Source organism: Pogona vitticeps, chromosome 6, assembly GCF_051106095.1.
Source record: "Pogona vitticeps strain Pit_001003342236 chromosome 6, PviZW2.1, whole genome shotgun sequence".
NCBI lineage: Eukaryota > Metazoa > Chordata > Lepidosauria > Squamata > Agamidae > Pogona > Pogona vitticeps.
The window spans coordinates 95,269,547-95,288,182 of NC_135788.1; the positions used below are offsets into that span (position 1 = coordinate 95,269,547).

At 39.7% G+C, this 18,636-nt stretch overlaps 1 protein-coding gene across 20 annotated transcripts in view; it reads left to right on the forward strand.

Moving 5' to 3' along the window:
• The window catches only part of SRCIN1 (SRC kinase signaling inhibitor 1), a 310,186-nt gene that overhangs the window by 139,138 nt on the left and 152,412 nt on the right, over window positions 1-18,636 (forward strand). For all 20 annotated transcript variants that reach the window (XM_078377916.1, XM_078377919.1, XM_078377927.1 and 17 more), the window contains one exon: window positions 2,413-2,696. In XM_078377916.1, the coding sequence (XP_078234042.1) occupies window positions 2,413-2,696 (284 nt within the window). The remainder of the gene's footprint in view (window positions 1-2,412; window positions 2,697-18,636) is intronic.

An 18,636-nucleotide genomic window follows, 5' to 3' on the forward strand; every position in this document is an offset into this window, starting at 1 on the left:
AATCTTGGCACACCTTCCTTGGCTTCTTGACAGTATCTGTGCTCAATTTAAGGCGCTAATTATGACCCATAAAGCACAACAGTTTAGGACCTTGATACTTGTGGGAATATCTCTCTCAGAAATCAGCTATCCATTTCACTTGTTCCTTTCAGTCGATGTGGCTAAAGGTGGAAACCGACCAAGGGAAGCCAAAAAGGTGACAACAAGGAATCAGACAATTTCAATGGTGACCCTCAATCTCTAAAATAAGCTACCAACTGAGATACTCCAGGCTCTTTCCCTCCTAGTTGCCTCCAAAAATTACGCCATTTGTATAATTCCACAAGAAAATTTTGGACATAAAGGTAAATAGGTGAATAATAAATAAGACTGCAGTCATTTGGACTGTACACTTTTCCAGAGATTAAATGAGTACAAAGTGAGCTCCCAGGATCCCTAACTATTGCCCATGTTGGCTGGAACTTCTGAGAAATGAAGTCCAAAGCATTCAGTGGACCATCTTTGCAGTTGGGATCCAATGAATGAGGGTTAGGGCTCGGTTCGGGCTTCCCCTCAGGCACAATCAGCAAAACAAATTGTGCAAAATGAGTAACTGGGTATGCAAGGTTGTATAATATATCTAACATGCACCAGTTTTATGTTGGAACAGTAATTTTTTTGGTTGTGAGATCTGTGTTAGCTTGGTATGGAAGTCGAATTCTCGGTACTGTACGTAGTTCATTTACAGTCTATACCGGCCTATACATAGCTACCCAGGAACATCAGAGAAGGGTCTGTGGGGAGATGGCGGTGAAATCTTAATAACCCTTAAGGGAAGAAAGTGGGAATGATTGTACGTGTGGCTGGCTGTGAGGACAGCTCACCTAAGTTTTACTGGTAGCAGTGAGACAAAACTATTGGAGAGAGACTACACTGAGCTTGCGGGTTGTGCTTTTGTGAGATGTTCTTGGGGCAGGTACTGGAAATAGAAGCGCAGCTTCTTCTTTTTTTTCAGATTATGCTGGCCAGCCATTCCTGGGCTTCAGAGCTATGCTCCACAAATACACTTTCCCCTATGAACCAACCTGCACCTCATATTTGTTTTCTTTCAGTTCCTTTCTTTGCGTATTTAGTGTTTCAGAATGTTTGTCTGTATTTGTTTTTCTGTCTGCCACTGCTGTGACAGCAGGGGCTGCAAGGCCGTCATCCTCCTGTAAAGTCTCTTGACCGTTTATATTTAATTTTAGCTCCTTTGGGGCACTTTTGATGTCTTTGTGCTTCCCCCAGTTCTTGTTTCAGTACGTTTCTGTCTTGTCTTTCTCCTGGATGACGGCCCTTTCTGCCCTTCACTCCCCACACCAAATATACCCATTGACCCTTTTGCACCCAGAACTCTTCTGAAAATCACTTTGGAATCAAAAGTGATTAGAGCAGATCTCTACCTCCCCATTTCTCACCTGCCTCTGTCATACTTCCATGAAGGCCAGACTCCTTGTTAAAGGTCTAAAATTTGTGAAACCTTCTTCAAAGGCTATTTAATAGGGAAGAGAAAACAGAGCTTGGAAGTAATTTGTTATAAAAATTGAATTACTTACAATTATTACCTCCCACACAGTAAGTTAAGTTGCTAGCAAGATGTAACGAAGGATGACATTTCATTTGTAGTGTAACTGCAACTTTTAAATCACTTTTATAGTTACTATGTGTATCCTCATCATAAATGATAGAGGACTTTCACTTAATTTGAGAGCTGTATTTCACACTGCTAGATTCAAATAGTGTTTTAGAAGATGCTAAAAGCAATTTAGAAAGACTGTCCCTGTTTCTGGAAAGTAATTTAGTGATCAAAATCCTGTTCTGCAGCTCTCCCTGCATGAAGGGAATAATGTCAGTGGCAGTGGCAGTGTCACTGATTAGACAGGTCCATGTGGTACATAAGACAAAATTGTGTGATTCCAAAATTGAAAAAGGAGGTCTTTGATCAGACTGAGCATGGCATCAGAGCTGCCAAACAAGATTTTTTCCCCTAACTAACTTCTGAGGTTTAAAACCATCATGCTTTAAAACCATCGTGGTAACTAATTACTTTTAAAACAACCTTTCAAGCTCTAAACAAACTTGTTAGCAAAAGTTTTATTCCCTTGGGAAGAGCAGTTGGTCATTACCAAAGGGAAATTCCTTTGGGGTTTATGCATGAAGAGGGGCTAGGTAAGAAGACTGTTCCCATCCTATCTTCAAAGGATTGCCACCTATTGATGAGGACTGATCAGTACCTCAAAGGAACCCATAACTGGTTTCTTCCTCCTGCCCCATTAAAAAACTCCCCCTCCCTCATTCATCTTGCATCCCTGGTCCTTTTTCTCCCTGTGGGGTAAATAGAAAAGTACCCTGACTCCTTCTCTGCTTTTCTTCCCTCCTCCCAAAACTGCGTAGATCCCGAGAGGACTAGCGCCCACATGATCTCAGCAGATGATGCAGAATATCCAAGGGAATACCGGACCCTGGGCAATGGCACACGCCGCTTTTCCAACGTAGGGCTGGTGCACACTTCAGAACGCCGGCACACTGTTATTGCTGCCCAGAGCCTGGAAGCCCTCACGGGGCTCCAGAAATCTGAGATGGAACGGAAGCGGGATGCCTTCATGGACCACTTGAAAAGCAAGTACCCCCAGCATGCCTTGGCGATCCGAGGACAGCAAGAAAGGATCCGGGATCAGGTAAGAGCAGTCAACTTTCTCTGTTCAATAATCATAATGACCTCTAGGCTTAACACACGAGGCAGCCTTTCCTTCCAAGTCCAATTAGTCTGGTCTGTGTCCATATTTTCCTCTGCAGCAAGGTAAGGCTTGTATTGCAGCTTGAGGATTGGGGATTGAATTTGGTTGTAAATTTGTTATCAGGGACTACATTCAAGTGGTGGAGAGACTCAAAGGCAAAAGGTGGAAGTAAATAAGGCAACATATTTTAGTTCAAAGCTCTTACCCTTTTAGAGTAGCGGGGTGGGGCCAGGACAGACAGAAGCTGGGAAGTCAACAAATGAGGGTGCTATTGGGAATAAGATGTGGTCATAAGACTAAATTGAAATATTAGCGAGCGGGATTCAGCCTCAGCACTTGAGGTTTCTTATCCCTTCTCTTGTGCTAAACATGGACGTTCATCCAGGTGCTTTGTACTGAATGCAGCACCTTATCAGGAGAAACTTTTCTCATAAAACTGGAGTGAAATTGGAATTTGGAGGTATTCAAGATTCTATTGAATGATCCAGATTCTCCTTCTCTTAGAGGCGTGTCACTATATTACAGATTAGTTTTCTTCAGGCCTGTTCACAAATTTTTACTGAGCAGTGTTAGGGATGACAAATTATATTTTTGTGTGAAAGAGCTAGGGATATACAGTGACTGCTGATGCCTGTTTGGAGTTGGGGAAAAGGGAGGTGTCAGAAGAAGCAGAACCAACAGCATCTAGTTGGCTACCCAAGGTCCTCCTCCCTTACGTGTCTAAAGTACAACTTGTATTAGAGGAGTGCTGGAATTTGGAGGAGAGTGTCTCGGCTTCTCAAAAAATAAGACCATCCCTGGGATATCTAAGAAAGAGTGGTCTAGTATCCTTGTGGAATAAACATTCTGTGAAAGAAGCTATATAGAGGCATAATCTAGTTTTAAACATTTATTATGCAAAAACACCAGGCACAGGAAATCAAAACACATTGACTGGTATTACATAACAGATAAAAGTTTTAACCAAAAACCTAAGTATTTGTTAAATTACATATTTTTGAATTTCAGGAAGCAAATTAGCAACTATTCGCAATTGTTTTAAATTGCTCACCAAAGATTTTGGAATGACTCCAGTTGGTGAAATTTGTGTAGAGCAAAGGATGGCTGGATCTTGTTTCTTCCTCACATTATTGTTGAGGAAGTGCTACTCCTTTTTGTTGCTATTCAAGATTGCAATCTTTTTCTGTCTCCATCATTAAGTTGGTGGAAACAGAGGTCAGAAAAATTATTTGGGGAATCCTTAGAGTTGTCATCCAGATCTGTAAGATTTCCAAGCTGTGAAAGTATGGTGACCTTTATTTCTTTATAGTGATTAGGAAACATCCTGCTTTTAAACAAGAAACTCTTGAGATTTAGAGATTTGTTAAAAAAAGAGACTTAAGTATGAAATCATGGAAATAATTAGAAGAACAAGGTATAATACTTGATTGGTGGACAAAAACACAAATAGATTCAAGATATACAAGAGATAAAACAGTAGGCTTTTGTAAGGAACAAACACCATTAGATAATGTACTTCTGAATGTAAAGGAAAAACTGATCAAAATGTTGTATAATTATCTACTAGAATTAAAAATGCAAGATGAAATAGTTAAAAAATGTATGATAAAATGGGCCCAAAATGTGGGTCACAATATTAACTTAAAGTCATGGTCACAAATATGGCAAAACAATATTAGGTTAACAAAAGCAATTAATCATAAATATGTATAAGATGTTCTATAGATGAGGGGTCCCTAACCCCCCAGTTCGCTACACGGTGCCAGTCCATGGCCTTGGCAGGACCGGCCCGTGGAGACAGATCTCCCACCCTTCTGCAGCACTCCACCCATGTACTCCCATTTGCACGCACAGCCTGTCCACCTGCATGCACAGGTGCCCCGCTCACCCGCACATGCACGTGAGTGTGGCCTGCCAACCCGCAAGCACGGTCCACCCATCTGTGTGAGTGCACCCCACCCACTTGTGAGCACCCTGCCCACCCGCAAGCATGCTCCACCCACCCGCACATGCACAAGCATGCACCCTAGTCATCCGCGAGCGTGGGGCGTCCCCCCGTGCACAGACCCCATCCCCTAACCAGTCTGCGGTTCAGAAAAGGTTGGGAACTACTGCTATAGATGGTATATGACTCCTGAAAAATTATCAAAAATATTTTGAAGTACTTAACAAATGTTGGAAATGCAAATTAAAAGAAGATAGTTTGTATCATATGTGGTGGACTTGTAGGGAAATTAAGAGCTTTTGGAATAGTACATGAATTTGTACAAAAAGGCTATAATTCCATATGAACCTGAACTGTTTTTGTTGAATATAATACCAGATTTGGAAAAAGAAAAAACATACTTGCTTATACACGTAACAACAGCAGCAAGAATTTTATATGCCAAATACAGAAAAAAAAGAGGAGACCCCAACAAAGTTAATAGGAAAAAAAAAATTGAAGCAACAGAAATGGATATTTGAACCAAAGTATTAAAAGACAAAGAAACTGCTGAGGCTAGAAAAAATTTTTATTGCTGTATCACTTCATCAATACACTCAGCATTATAACCACCTACCCCATTCTCTCCCTTCAACGGATGAAGCAGCCATCAGAGCAGAAGACAACAGGCGCAGAAAAAATTATAACAAAATGTTAAAAGAAAAATAGCCACCTAAAATCCAAATAGCCACACATTAAAATGACAGCAGCGTTCACATCCACAAAACCTCATTGAATTGAAGTGATTTAGAAGAGAGGTATTTTAAAAAGCCTCTGTCAGCCAGTTGGAAAAAAAATTGCTTTGCAACCCAAATAAATCTATTTCACTCATGCACCATGTGCCCAGGAATTAATAAATTGATGTACATAAAGCTATTTTTTTTAAACTACAGTTCTTATAGCCAGTGCAATTGTGCCCTTACTCAAAAAGTACAGAGAAAGAGACCATACTGAAAACAGCAACTTTGACGCAATCTGGTTTCTGTTTATTTCTTCAACTTTTCTAGAGCTTCCTCAACACAGGGACATTTGTTGTCTAATAGCTAACATATTTAGTTAATTCTGAGATCTTAGAAATAACTGATACTATGCTACTTTTAAGTTTTATTTCACTTCACTTTCACCCCTCTTTTTTATGACTGACAATGAAAAGCAGTACACAATATGTACTGTAAAGGTTTGTATATGCATACGAGTGTTAAATTTGTAATGGGCAACCAACTTGTAAGTTTGGTGTGATTACTGGCTATCTGTGTTTGTACTTAATAAAATCTTTAAATGAAAATACTAAAGAACAACGGGTTCTTCCTATTTCCTGGAGAAAATAGCTGTTCAGAGTACTAATTGGCTGTCCCTTGTGACACTCACAAGCTATCATCTTCCCACTAGATGGGCAGAGTGCAGATTGGTTGGCCTTTCCAACAATCACAAAGCCATTATTTTCTTGCCTCCCCATTTGGCTGTTTAGAGTGTTAACTGGCTGGCCTTTGTGACAATCACAAAGGCTCTTCCACTCTGGGCCCGAGCCCACCCCAAAGAATATGCTGCACACATTTTCTCTTGCTTAAAATACAGCGGCTTTTAAAAAGTGAATTAAATAAAAAAATTTAATGAACCTATAGGATCTGGAACTTTTAGAAAGGGCTAGAAAATGACACAAGTGAGAGATCTTTGAAAATTTATACCACAACCAGAGATAGGCACCTAAAGCAGTACAGTGGACCCTTGACTTACAGACGGCTTGACTTACAGACTTTTTGAGTTACAGACTTCTCTGGCCGCAAAATTTAGGTTTGACTTGCAGCCTGAGAATTGACTTACAGACCAGAAAAAAAAAAACAAAATGGAACAAAAACGGCCTGTTACAGGATTAATCGGTTTTCAATGCACTGTAGGCCAATGGAGACCTACAGACTTTTTGACTTGAGAACCGCCTTCCAATACGGATTAAGTTCTCAAGTCAAGACCCCACTGTACTTGGCAGCAGTGTCAAATTGTGGGAAGGCTGGGCCTCAGAAATGATACTTTTCAAGCAATAACTCCCAGAATTCCCCAGTAGGAACCATGCTGGTTGGGGGGGGGGTGTCCTGAGAAACTATGTCCAAAAAAGGGCATTTTTCTAGGTTCTGGTAGAAGTAGAGCTTGTTTTACACCAACCACCCATTTAAAAAAACACACCCACACCAAATAAACCTTTGCACTGACTAATGGGGAGAGGACATAAAAGAAAGAAAAACAGAAAGAGAACAACTGACTGTTGAAGATAATTAGACTAGTGATGTGTAAACGTTTATTTCTGTCCTTTCTGCACTACCCCTTAGGTGCCAAGCACACGGCTTGTGCAACTGCCTTTTAAAGACGCTGACAGCCACTGCAGGGTGTAGCGCGCTTGGTGGAACCAGAAACCTGCAGAGCAGTAGACATTTAATAAATGCCTGGTTTAATGAAGAGTGATGTGAGGAAAGAAGAATATAGAAATGGCTGTGTTGCATTAAACCAAAGCTCTGTCTAGTCCAGCATTCAGTCAGACCGGCTGCCCCTGTGGGAAGCCCATAAGCAACAACCTTTTTGTGCTTGTGTTCTCTGCAACTGGAATTCAGAAGTAGTATACTGGAGGTAACAGAGAGCCACCAAGACAAGCATCTGCAGATACTGTAGCTTTGTTCTCTATGAATTTCTGTAATTTCCTTTCAAAACCATCCAAGGACATGGCCGTTACTACATCCTGCAATATCAAATAATACTGTGGAGTATACGGGCAAAGAAGACAGGCTGGAAACAGGAAGAATATGAGGCCTGGTCCTTGGAGGTGCACATATGAGGATGTAGTAGTGAAATAGAAGCTTACGGTTTTGGAGCTGAATTATGATAGACTTTGTTGGTCCATAGCTAGCTGTAAGTAGGTAGCTGTCTGCCAATTTTTCTTTCTTTCTGACCACTTCTGCAACATTTAAAAACATGTCTTCAGTCAGTCACTCTATTTGTATATCACCCTTCCATATGCTCAAAGCAAATTACAGCAGAGCAGGACAGAATATTAACAGTACATTCTTATCGAAGAAAAATAGAATAGTTTTATAGTAACAAACAACTTAATATCGTAACATACAAAGAAAGCATCAGTAGCAAACAAGTTAATGTTATTACTAAGTAAAGGGGGGAAAGGTATTCTTATATATCTACACTCTCATTTATATTTCTACAGTACATTAGCTACTGTTAGTACATGGGGGCAACTATGTTTTTTCAGTTGCTGGGATCCATGCTACTGTATATGTGGCAATAGCGCAACATTATAGAGATTTTAAAACTGACCAGTACAATATCTATTATTTCTTTCATGTTTTTTGGGGGGGAATAAAAAAAGTCTGAGGGACCGTGCAGCCATATTGTAAAATTGTAAGTATTCCAGCAAGGTGACCTAAACTCTCCCACTGTCTGAAGTAGGAGGTGAAATCCTGTTCGCCACATCGTGACAATGGTGCAAATACTTCACTCACTGAAACCCCCACATTGCCAAAGGTTGAAAATAGCCAGCACACAGCTATCCAGTTATTTAACTTGGGACCTCAGGAATATCCATATGGAACATTTATACTCCTGGCTCTTAACCCTATCAGATATATTTTAGAATAAACAAATAAATACATTTCAATTTTATTTATAAGGTTCTTAGTTCCCAGTCTGAGGCCTGGAATATGTAATGAAAGTAGCTTTATTGGGGGAACGTGCCTTTATAATTTAAGAAATAAATGTCCCTGCATCAGAGTTTATTGTGAACCCAGAATTTGGTTCCTGAAATTACAGCTAAAAAGAAGACACTTGAAGCTATTTTGGACAACCCAGTCAGTGTGGGGAATGCGAGTTAACTGTACCAGCTTAGCAATTCACTTGTAACTTTTGCCAGCTCTCTCTCTCTCTCTCTCTCTCTCTCTCTCTCTCTCTCTCTCTCTCTCTCTCTCTCTGTGTGTGTGTGAGTGAGAGAGAGAGAGAGAGAGAGAGAGAGAGAGCGAGAGAGAGAGTACTGCCTCCAACCAGGGAGCTAATGATGTCTCTAATTGCTTGTCCTATAATAACATTTTAATTTAAAAAAATCATTTTAGTAGCAGTAGCTTCATCTCTCTCGCTATAAATGTTCGGGTTTCAGAAAGAGTTTAATAGATTTTTCCCCTCTTGTAGCAGAGTTTGTTATGGTGAAAGAGGCAAGGCTAAAACAGCAGATGGAGCTGTAGGTCATAAAGAATTTGTTTCTTGGTGCTAGAAGGGGAACAGCAAGAGAAGCGGTATACTGTATATCAGTTCTGCAAGAGGGAAGGGGAGTTCGGGGCTAAATTAGAAAGAGTTGCAGGAATGTTTGGCCCCAAATGCACCATATCCATGGAGCTGAAAAGAATCTTTATATGTTAGCCACTCTAAATTAGCAAAAGCAGCCACTGGATTTTAATTATCTGGGCAAGTCATTTCTTAGAGATTGACAGGATGTACCTTAGCCTCCCCGTGTCCTGCCATCACCTTGAGGGCTAGAAATCCAGGGCTAGAAATTCGTTTTTCACTGATAAATATAATTAGATTAATGCATAGTGCTAGCACAGAGATTAATACCTCCTCCTCCTCTTGAATTCAAAGGGAACTTACTGGAAGTATGTGTTATCGAATCCCTCAGTGGTCTAAGATCTGTTTTAAGTGGGCAGAGAAAATCAAGGCTCTGGGATTGTTTTCAGCAAAGCATCACTACAACCTAGTTAAAGGACCTGTTTTTAATTCCTGAGATAAAGTTTGTGAAAAATTAGAAGCGACAGTGAAGAAGAGAGGCTCTTGATCCTGTGAACATGCTAATATTTTTCTGGACTGGAAATAGGTCCCTGTGTGTAGTTTTTTCTTTTGGCTAAACTGTAGAATCAGAATAAACTTTCGTGGTCATTAGTCCAACCTTTCGCTTGTTGTATGAACCGCAGTACTGTGCAGAATATGGCATAATCCCTTACAGATGACCAGGAGTTTCTATCAAAGGAGGATCCCCCCACCTATCCCACTGTTGAATGGCTCTTAGTTTAAGAAGCTTCTTTTCTTGTTTAGCTAATCTCTGCTTCTTTGCAATTTCTGCCCAGAGGTTCTAGTTCTGTTCTCTGGAATAAAAGAGGAAGCTTCTGTATTGAGCTTAGAACACCACAGCCTAGCCACATGAGCTTGTTGGGATTCAACATGCTCCCGTTGTCATTGGGCACAATAGAGGATATAGGTGTGCATCTCTCACTGTTACTGATGGATAAGATCTTGGTGCTCATCAAGGCTTGGAGTGAAGTGGTTGCTTCACCCTGCCTAATAGCAGTCTTCTCTCCTGTCCAGTTCTCCTTGCCACTACAACCCCAGGAACCTTTGGCTGGCACCCAGCTGACATGTGGGTTTAGTTGCTCATGTTCATAGTGTTAGCTGGGCTTAAACTTCTAATTTTTCTGATTTGTATCCTGCTCTTATGCACAAGTCTAGATGTCTATGGCAGAAATACGAGGATATCGAGAAACTTCTGAATTTGCCCTTGGGCTGCCTTATTCACATCCTGGTGTAGAAACTTGCCATTCATAGATGGGCAACATGCCACCCAGGGGTGACATGCAGGAGCCCAAAGGTTCTGTTTGTTTGTTTGTTTTACTTCTCAGCCCTGTCCACTCTGCAGTAGGGTGGATTCACTTTTCAAATAGATCATAGGCCTAACACTAAAAGAACAAAAACAACAAATGAATAACAAAAATAGCAAACACAAAAACTAAAGTAAAAGACCCAAAAATGCTTGAATGGAAAGTCAGCTTCTAGCCATTTAAGGATGTTATTTAAAAAACAAAAAACAAAAACCATCTATCCATCTATTGAACAATCAATTTTTTTAAAAAAATTGACCTGGTATCCCCTGGAGAGCCCCATTACAAAAAAAGGGGCACCCCACCTGTATTGCAGTTGCACCTTATTTTGGAGGGCATAGCTACATGCACACAGCTAGCTGTCTGTGGCACTCTCTCTCTCTTTCTCCAAATAGAGAGGAAGCCAATGCATAGAGAGCCATGACAACTGCAGGGAGGAACTGAAGAGACAGGCAGCATTGCTAAGGAATTGTTGTTCAAGAGCTTCCCTAAATCTGAAACTAGCATTATTTATTTAAATATTATTTGAGCCTTGTTTGAGAGCCCTGCCTTTCCTCATAATGAAAAAAGAGTACACTGTGGATTTATCCAGCCATAACTGCATTCTTTTTAGGACTTGGGATGGTGAACAGAGGAAGGATCAAGCAAGGGGAAGAAACACCTGTCGGAATTAATGCAGATTAGGAATCCAGATTTAGCGTATCGTTTTTGCATATGTGTAAACAATATGTGTGAGATGCATATTATTCCAGAAATGTAAGTGATAACTAGTATCATCCCCAAATGTTCTGACACAACGGTTGAGTTGGAGTGATTGTGCTAAAAACTTTTTATGTCCTTAGAGTTTTGGGTTTTTTTAAGTACAGTATTTTCAGATAAGGGGCATTAAAACTAAACTAGTTGCATTTTATTTGTTTGTTTAATATATTTTGTAACCATGTTCAAGATTATAGACTTTACAAGGCAGTTTATAGCACAAAAACTATACAAACAGATTGGTTCAATCAGATGAAATACAAATTAGTAAAATACAATTTCACAATATCTGTCAGTAGCTAATATATAAATGTATTTGGTTAAAAGTTAGAGAGAACAGATGACTTCTAAAAACCCTCTTAGAACTTGCCCGAAATAATTCTGTCCATTCTATCCAATGATTCTATATTTTAATGGGAAGAAATTCTGTAGAATAGGGACTATGAATGAGTAGGATAGCCACTTAAGCATTATCCAAAAAGAAAAAGAAAGAAATAAAAGGGACAGGTAAAAACATGGAGTTGCATATATTTTGCATATGTAAATTATATTTATAAGTACACATCTATAAATGATTTCTATAATTTAAATAAAAACAGAGGACAGTGCACAATATTAAAAAATATTGTGAGAAGAGAATCTTGTGCTTGCTCTGTCTCAAACTCTGGTGAATTTGTGGAGCTAAAAGTTCCACAAAGCTTCCTGACTGATACCCAACAAGTGAGGTTCTGTCAGTTCTGTCTCATTATAGGGAAAAACGTCATCTGCTCTACTTTTGTAGGACAGAAGTCTGATGAAGGCACGGAGGCACAGGAAATTTAAAGGCTGGCAATTCTAGTTGTACTTCCCTTAACTGATATTGGACATTTTCACTTGCTTCCTCTTCTGCTTGGAATTTCTCTTTAATGGTGAACTTCTGAGGCTGAGCACCAGTGATGGACATGATGGGAAAAATGCTTCATGTGTTTCTTGCTCCCACCACCACTTTTCTGATTTGCAATCAGTCCTGCCAGATATGGTGCATCTGAGCAGAAGAGCAGTAGGGCTAAGCAGATTTTGAGGCCCACAAAATGCCTGTATCTATGTAATTAGCACAGGTCCTGTTGTCGGTACACACTTCGGGAGCAGAGATGACATTGTTCACATTGCGGTATCAGCTAGCACATATGCCCAGGCTGGGAATTCCATTTTTCACCGACACCCACTCACCAGTTGGTTTTCAGTGGAGTGAGGAAAAGCATGCTGCTATTAATGAGGCCAACTGAAGACAGTTTCCACAAGAACCTGTTCCGAACCTTATGTTTCCCTGTCATATTAGTACTAAACGTAAGCACATCTAACTCAGAGATTGGAATTGCATGTTCCTCAAGATATTCTTGAGTTATAAGCCTAACACATCAGAAACAACAGTGCAAGATGACGTACATAAGTTGCAGTCGAACAAATCTCTGTAGGGGTACAGACTTCTCATTCCTGGTCCAGCAAAGCATGTATCTTTTCCATGGTCATCTTTGATTTAGAACCATCAAGCCAGATGCATCTAAATTAATAAGAGAAGCTCTGGTGGACCAGCCAAGTGGATAATGGCATCAATGGGAATGGCAAATCCCCATTGAAGGAAATGGTGATTCCTACATGTGGAAGGGACTATGGTGAAACTATTATTGAATCCTAATCTGTTTATCCCATAATACAGTATTTGAGAATTTGAAGCTAGTATCTTTTTTTTTCCTGTGGGGAAACACGTGGTGCTTTTCAGTTGTGAGTTCTTCTAGGTGGCATGTTTTCATTTATAATCATTTTGGCTTGCTTTTGGCTAAGTTTGGGGCCAAGAAAGCCTTGGATTGCATTGACGGATAATGTATATGAGGTACTGAATATACAAATGCATCTATATTGGTTCTGCTAACCTCTGGAAACTCCCTTCAAATGGAGACCCTTCTTATGAATGTTCTTCTAGAACCTGGTAAAGACATTTTTAGGAGGGTATTCAGTATGTAATCTCATTTCATTATTTCAAATATCTTTTATTTAAAAAGCGATTTTAGATATTTTGATTGCTCTTGCATTTTGATTTCCTTTACTGCTTTTGTTGTTCTGTATATTGGGAGAATGCTTTTAATGATAAAACAATGATACAGGGTGTTACTTTCCCCCAAAACAGTCAGATTCACAGTTTGAGTGCGTTCCAGGACTCATCTCTGAGCCTAGATGCCCAAGTCTGGGCGATGTCAGAGGAGCACATGTGCCCAGTTAAAATTCCTATGCCAGCTCCTCTTGTTCACAGGAGTGTCTGATCTGGCCAAAATTATACAAGCCTTAGTTACATCTTGCTTGGATTACTGTTGGGCTGTGTGTGGAGTTGCTTTTGGAAAGTGTTTGGAAATTTCAGTGGGCCCAAGATACTGAGAATGGCTTGCTGACTGGAGCGGGTTACAGGGAGAACTGAAATTCCTCCTTCATTCACTACTGATCTGTTTTCAGGCCCAATTCAAAGCTGAGGTTGTGCCCTATAAAGCCCTAAATGATATGGGTTCAGACTGTCTGAAAATCCACAACTCTCTATATAAGTCTTTCTGGGTTTTAAGAACTTCAGGAGAAGCTTTTCTCTTGACTTTATCACCCTTTGAGGCACACACAGTAAAGTAATGAGAGAAGGCCTTGTTGGTGGCTGCTCCCAAGCCGTGAACTTCCTCCCAAAAGGGGAAGTCCTCTTGCTATCACATAAAAACCTTTCTATTTGATTCAGGCTTGATATGTGGTTGCCAAGGAATTGGTTTAAAGGGGAGATTTTGAATTTTTAATATTTTTAAAAGTATTTCTAAACTATTTTTAAAAATTGTATTCATTTGTATTATAGAATAAAATAGAAAATGTTGAATTGCTTTTTAATATTGCAATTCATTATATATAACTATATTTGCCTCTTTAAAATTTTGTAAGCTGCCATGAGGCCATTCATCCTATCCCTTTTTGTACCTTTTTGTCCTTCCTAAAATCAAGAATTATTTTTTATACTGTGCACTGGGATGGAATCTAATGCTGTAGCATTTTCCATATGCGGTGATGTTTTCAATGGAAGCATCCCAGTTTGATACTGCTGTTAGACCTTTGCTGTAGCACCATGAAGCAGAAGAGGGAGTCAGGAGCCCAGCATTGCTGCATAGAAATAGAGAATAGTGAAATGAAGGCATCCTGAAGGTAGAAGGGATCAAAGTGGCAGAAGAGGAGGAGACAGGAGAGAATAAGGACCAAGACAGGGCACTTGGAAACCAGGAGTTCAGTTTGGATGTGTAAACAAGAAGTGTAAAGTAGTGTGATGTAGGATTAAAAAAAGGAATGTGAAACAAAGTGGAATACATTCCATTTCTGGGAAATCCCTATAGCCATTAAATTCACTAGGTAACTTTGAACCACTAACTCTCTTTCTGTTTGATATAAAGAAAGGGGGATATAATGTAACCAATGAATAATATAGTTCATTTAATTGAAGACTTGCAGGCATAAACGTGGCATGCCAAGAAAGGATGGGGTAAGGGATGCAAAGTTTATATTTTAGCTTCTTAAACTATGATCATTTAGTTTAATTCCTTGTAAAGGGATACGCAGGTCCTACTCGTTTCTGCTTTGACAAATGCTGTGGCAGGATTTAGTTAAACAATTATATGGTACCCTCATAATCTCAGCTAGAATTTGGTAATAAACCATGGTTATAAAGAGGAATTGGGCTCCTCTACCTTAATACTTGTGTTTAAGAGGGCATTTCAGTAGTGTAGTTTACATGACAAGAGGTATAAGAGCGCTGTCCAGTTTGTTATGTGGCCACTCTTACTGTTATATGTTACAGTATGTCCTCATTTGATGGCAGACAGATGTGTATTTGATTGTCAGATTTGTTGATTCACATATGATTTTTGTGTTTTCAGCTAAACCTACTTTCTGTTTAAGGAATGCATAATACCAGGAGTCGAGTGGCATGCTCCTGAGAGGAGAAATAGGGAAGGTGCTTTGGGAGAAAACCCACTGTAGCTTCTCCACTCCATCTGCTCTCTCTGCAGGATATGGCTTTTGAGCAGTGACTGGTAGATTTGAGGCCTAATCCCCAAGGCTTGCATGAAAGGAATTCTGTAAGAACACTAACAAGCTTTCTCCCAAAGGCATAAAGGTGACTCAGATCTATAAAAACCACTTGAGTGGAGAGAGAGGGAGAAAGCAAACATAACTTACAGAGAGCCCCTGCAGACCTCTTTCTTCTGCATTTATAAGGTTGACATGCCATTATCTTTCAACACAGAGTCCTTCACACAGCGGTTCTGTATTCAACAGATTCTCTCTTTTCACCTTGTGACTATTAGATAACCTGCCCTTCTTGACCCCTAGTTTATTTTAGTGTGGCATTTCGCTCCAACCTGAAAATTACCCAACTCATGTCCGTGAAAGCTGAAATACTCATATATTATAGGAACAAAATAGAAGCTGAGTATACCTGAATGTGAGTATCATCATCATCATCATCATCATCATCATCATCATCATCATCATCATCATCATCATCATCATCATCTAGTAGATAGATTCAATCAAAATTATACAAACATTGACTGGTATTATATAAGAGATACAAGTTTTAATCAAAAACGTAAGTATTGGTTAAATATCAGTGCAGTATTATGCAGTTCCTAATATTGCTGGGTTTTTTTTAGTGCTGGTGGTGTTATTTCTGAGATCTGCAACTGCTTATGATACTGTGTGAAATTTCTTGATCTTGTTCCCAAAGTCGTGATGACTACAGGAACCATTGAAGTGCGTTTCATCTACAAGCGAGATTTTTCAATTGCCAGGTCTCTGTATTTTGTGAGTTTTTCCAATTCTTTATTTTCAGCTCTGGTATTACCTGGAATTGCAATGTCAGTGATCCAGACATTTCTTCATTCAATTACTGCTATGCCTGGTATGTTATGTTCAAGACATCTATCAGTTAGGATCCAGAAATCCCACAAGGTCTTGACTTTGTCATTTTCTGATACCTTCTTTATCTCATATTCCCATGGGTTTTTGGAGGTTGACAAATTATATTTTTGTATAATGACCAGATTTTTATTTAAAATTATTGACATGGGGATTAGTGAGATGTTAAACGGCAGTGGTGACAAAGAATTAACTTAAAATATTCCTCTTTTGATGTTAACAACCTCCTCCTCTTCTTTGCCTAGGTATGGAAAGATCTATTTGAAGATATACAATTAATGGCTGAAATTCTGTTGCTTAGCATAGTTAAGTTGCACTAGAGTAGATCTATTCAATCAGTTTATTCAAATAGGCCGACTGCAGTTTTGACATTGCCACACTAAGTAAGTGACCGGAGAAATAAGCCTATTTAAATCAATGGAATTTATGGAAGACTTGACACACTAAATCCTCACTGATTCAGTAGGTCCACTGTAGGTCAACTTATCATGCTAAGCAATAGGATTCAGTCAACGTGTGGTTGTCTTATTTTACATGTGAATCTTTCCATTTTAAGAAGTAAAAATTTGATTGTTTTTATTATTTAATAGACCACGTGTTTGTAACATTCCATGCTGGCACCTAAATCTGTTTTAAACCATACCCTGTTTCCCTGAAAATAAGACCTATCTTGAAAATAAGCCCTAGTATGATTTTTCAGGATGCTCGTAATATAAGCCCTACCCAAAAAATAAGCCCCAGTTAAGTGAAATACCGCTCTCCACCATTGTGCAGCAACCAGAGGAAGATGACTGTACTGTATTTGCATAAATATAGATTGTTGTACATAAAAACACATCCCATGAAAATAAACCTTAATGTGTTTTTGGAGCAAAAATTAATATAAGACCCTGTCTTATTTTCGGAGAAACACAGTATCAAAAAATTCTTTGCAAGGTACCAGAGTCTGCATATGGCTCTTTCACAGCTGATAGTCAGCCTGACTGGAATTTGCATTCTCCAGTCCCACTTTTCCATTATGTTGTCTTACCAGAGCCTCTGCTTTAGCCAGAATACTAGGCAAAGATAATAAGAACATCCTCAAGTCGCACAGAGCCGTTGCTGAATCAGTCTTTGCTCCCATTCTTGCACTGCAGTCTCAGTTAATTTTTAATAACTGCTTCCTCATCAACAGACTGCTGCCAGGGTTGCACTAGGCCGTGTTCATGAGAGATCTCTCTGGACGAATCACTGGGACTTAAACAACCTGTTATAAATAGTCTGGGCCTAATCCATACATCCTGTCGTGATGTATGGAAGTGAGAGCTGGACCATAAAGAAAGCAGACCGCCGAAGAATTGATGCCTTTGAATTGTGGTGCTGGAGGAGGATCTTGAGAGTCCCCTGGACTGCAAAGAGAACAAACCTATCCATTCTAAAGGAAATCAGCCCTGAGTGCTCACTGGAAGGACAGATCCTGAAGCTGAGGCTCCAGTACTTTGGCCATCTCATGAGAAGAAAAGAGTCCTTGGAAAAAACCCTGATGTTAGGAAGGTGTGACGGCAAGAGGAGAAGGGGACGACCGAGGATGAGATGGCTGGACAGTGTCTGCGAAGCAACCAACATGAACCTGACACAACTCCGGGAGGCAGTAGAAGACAGGAGGGCCTGGCGTGCTCTGGTCCATGGGGTCACGAAGAGTCGGACACGACTAAACGACTAAACACACACACAATCCAGCAGGACATTTTCCAGAGCAAGTCTCAAATAGAAACCATATAGCACTTCTGTGTGGTCCAGTTCATTTCAGTGGGCCTTTGCGCACCAAAGTGAGTCGTCTTCCCTTTTTTTACTTTGGTGCGTCTGTTGATAGACAGAAGTAGTTATATTTCTTCTTTGCCAGATTCATTTTTATTTATTTTGAATGGCTGAAAGTGCTGTTGCTTGGTGTAGTAGCAGCACTAGAGTAGGTTCATTGAATCAGTGGTAGTTTGCTGCTTAAACTTCATAAATGATTTAAATGGGCCTACTCTAGTTGTGGCTTGTTTTTGCATAGCAGATTGCAAGTAGAGTTGGCCCAATTGACTCAGTGGAACTTATGGAGGAGTTGAGTCACCAAATCTCTGCTGATTCAGTGAGCCCATTCTAGTGCAATTTACCTTGCTCGCCAACAGGGTTTCAGCCATCAAATGGTTTTTAAAATCCCTAGTATTAGCACAGGGAATTTGAGTGACTCTTATCTGTGTTTCTGTAGTAAAGTAATAACTAGGGAAAGGGGAAAAATAATACCAGCATCTATAAACTGAGATGGTTTTGTTTTGATCAGGTAGGAATATTGTCTGGAATCAAAGAGCTCTTTCAGAAGAAATAATTGCCTATGTAAATCTGTTGCAGAGAAAGATGAAAAACCAACACCTGTGAAGGTGACTTGGTAGGAGGATTATTCTCTATTGAAATCTTGCATCACTGCCTTTCTGTAGAAATGTTTTATCTTTTCAAGAATGTTGTTTATTGAAAAGCATTTATTTAGATATATTTTTAATAGCAGGCTTGTGCA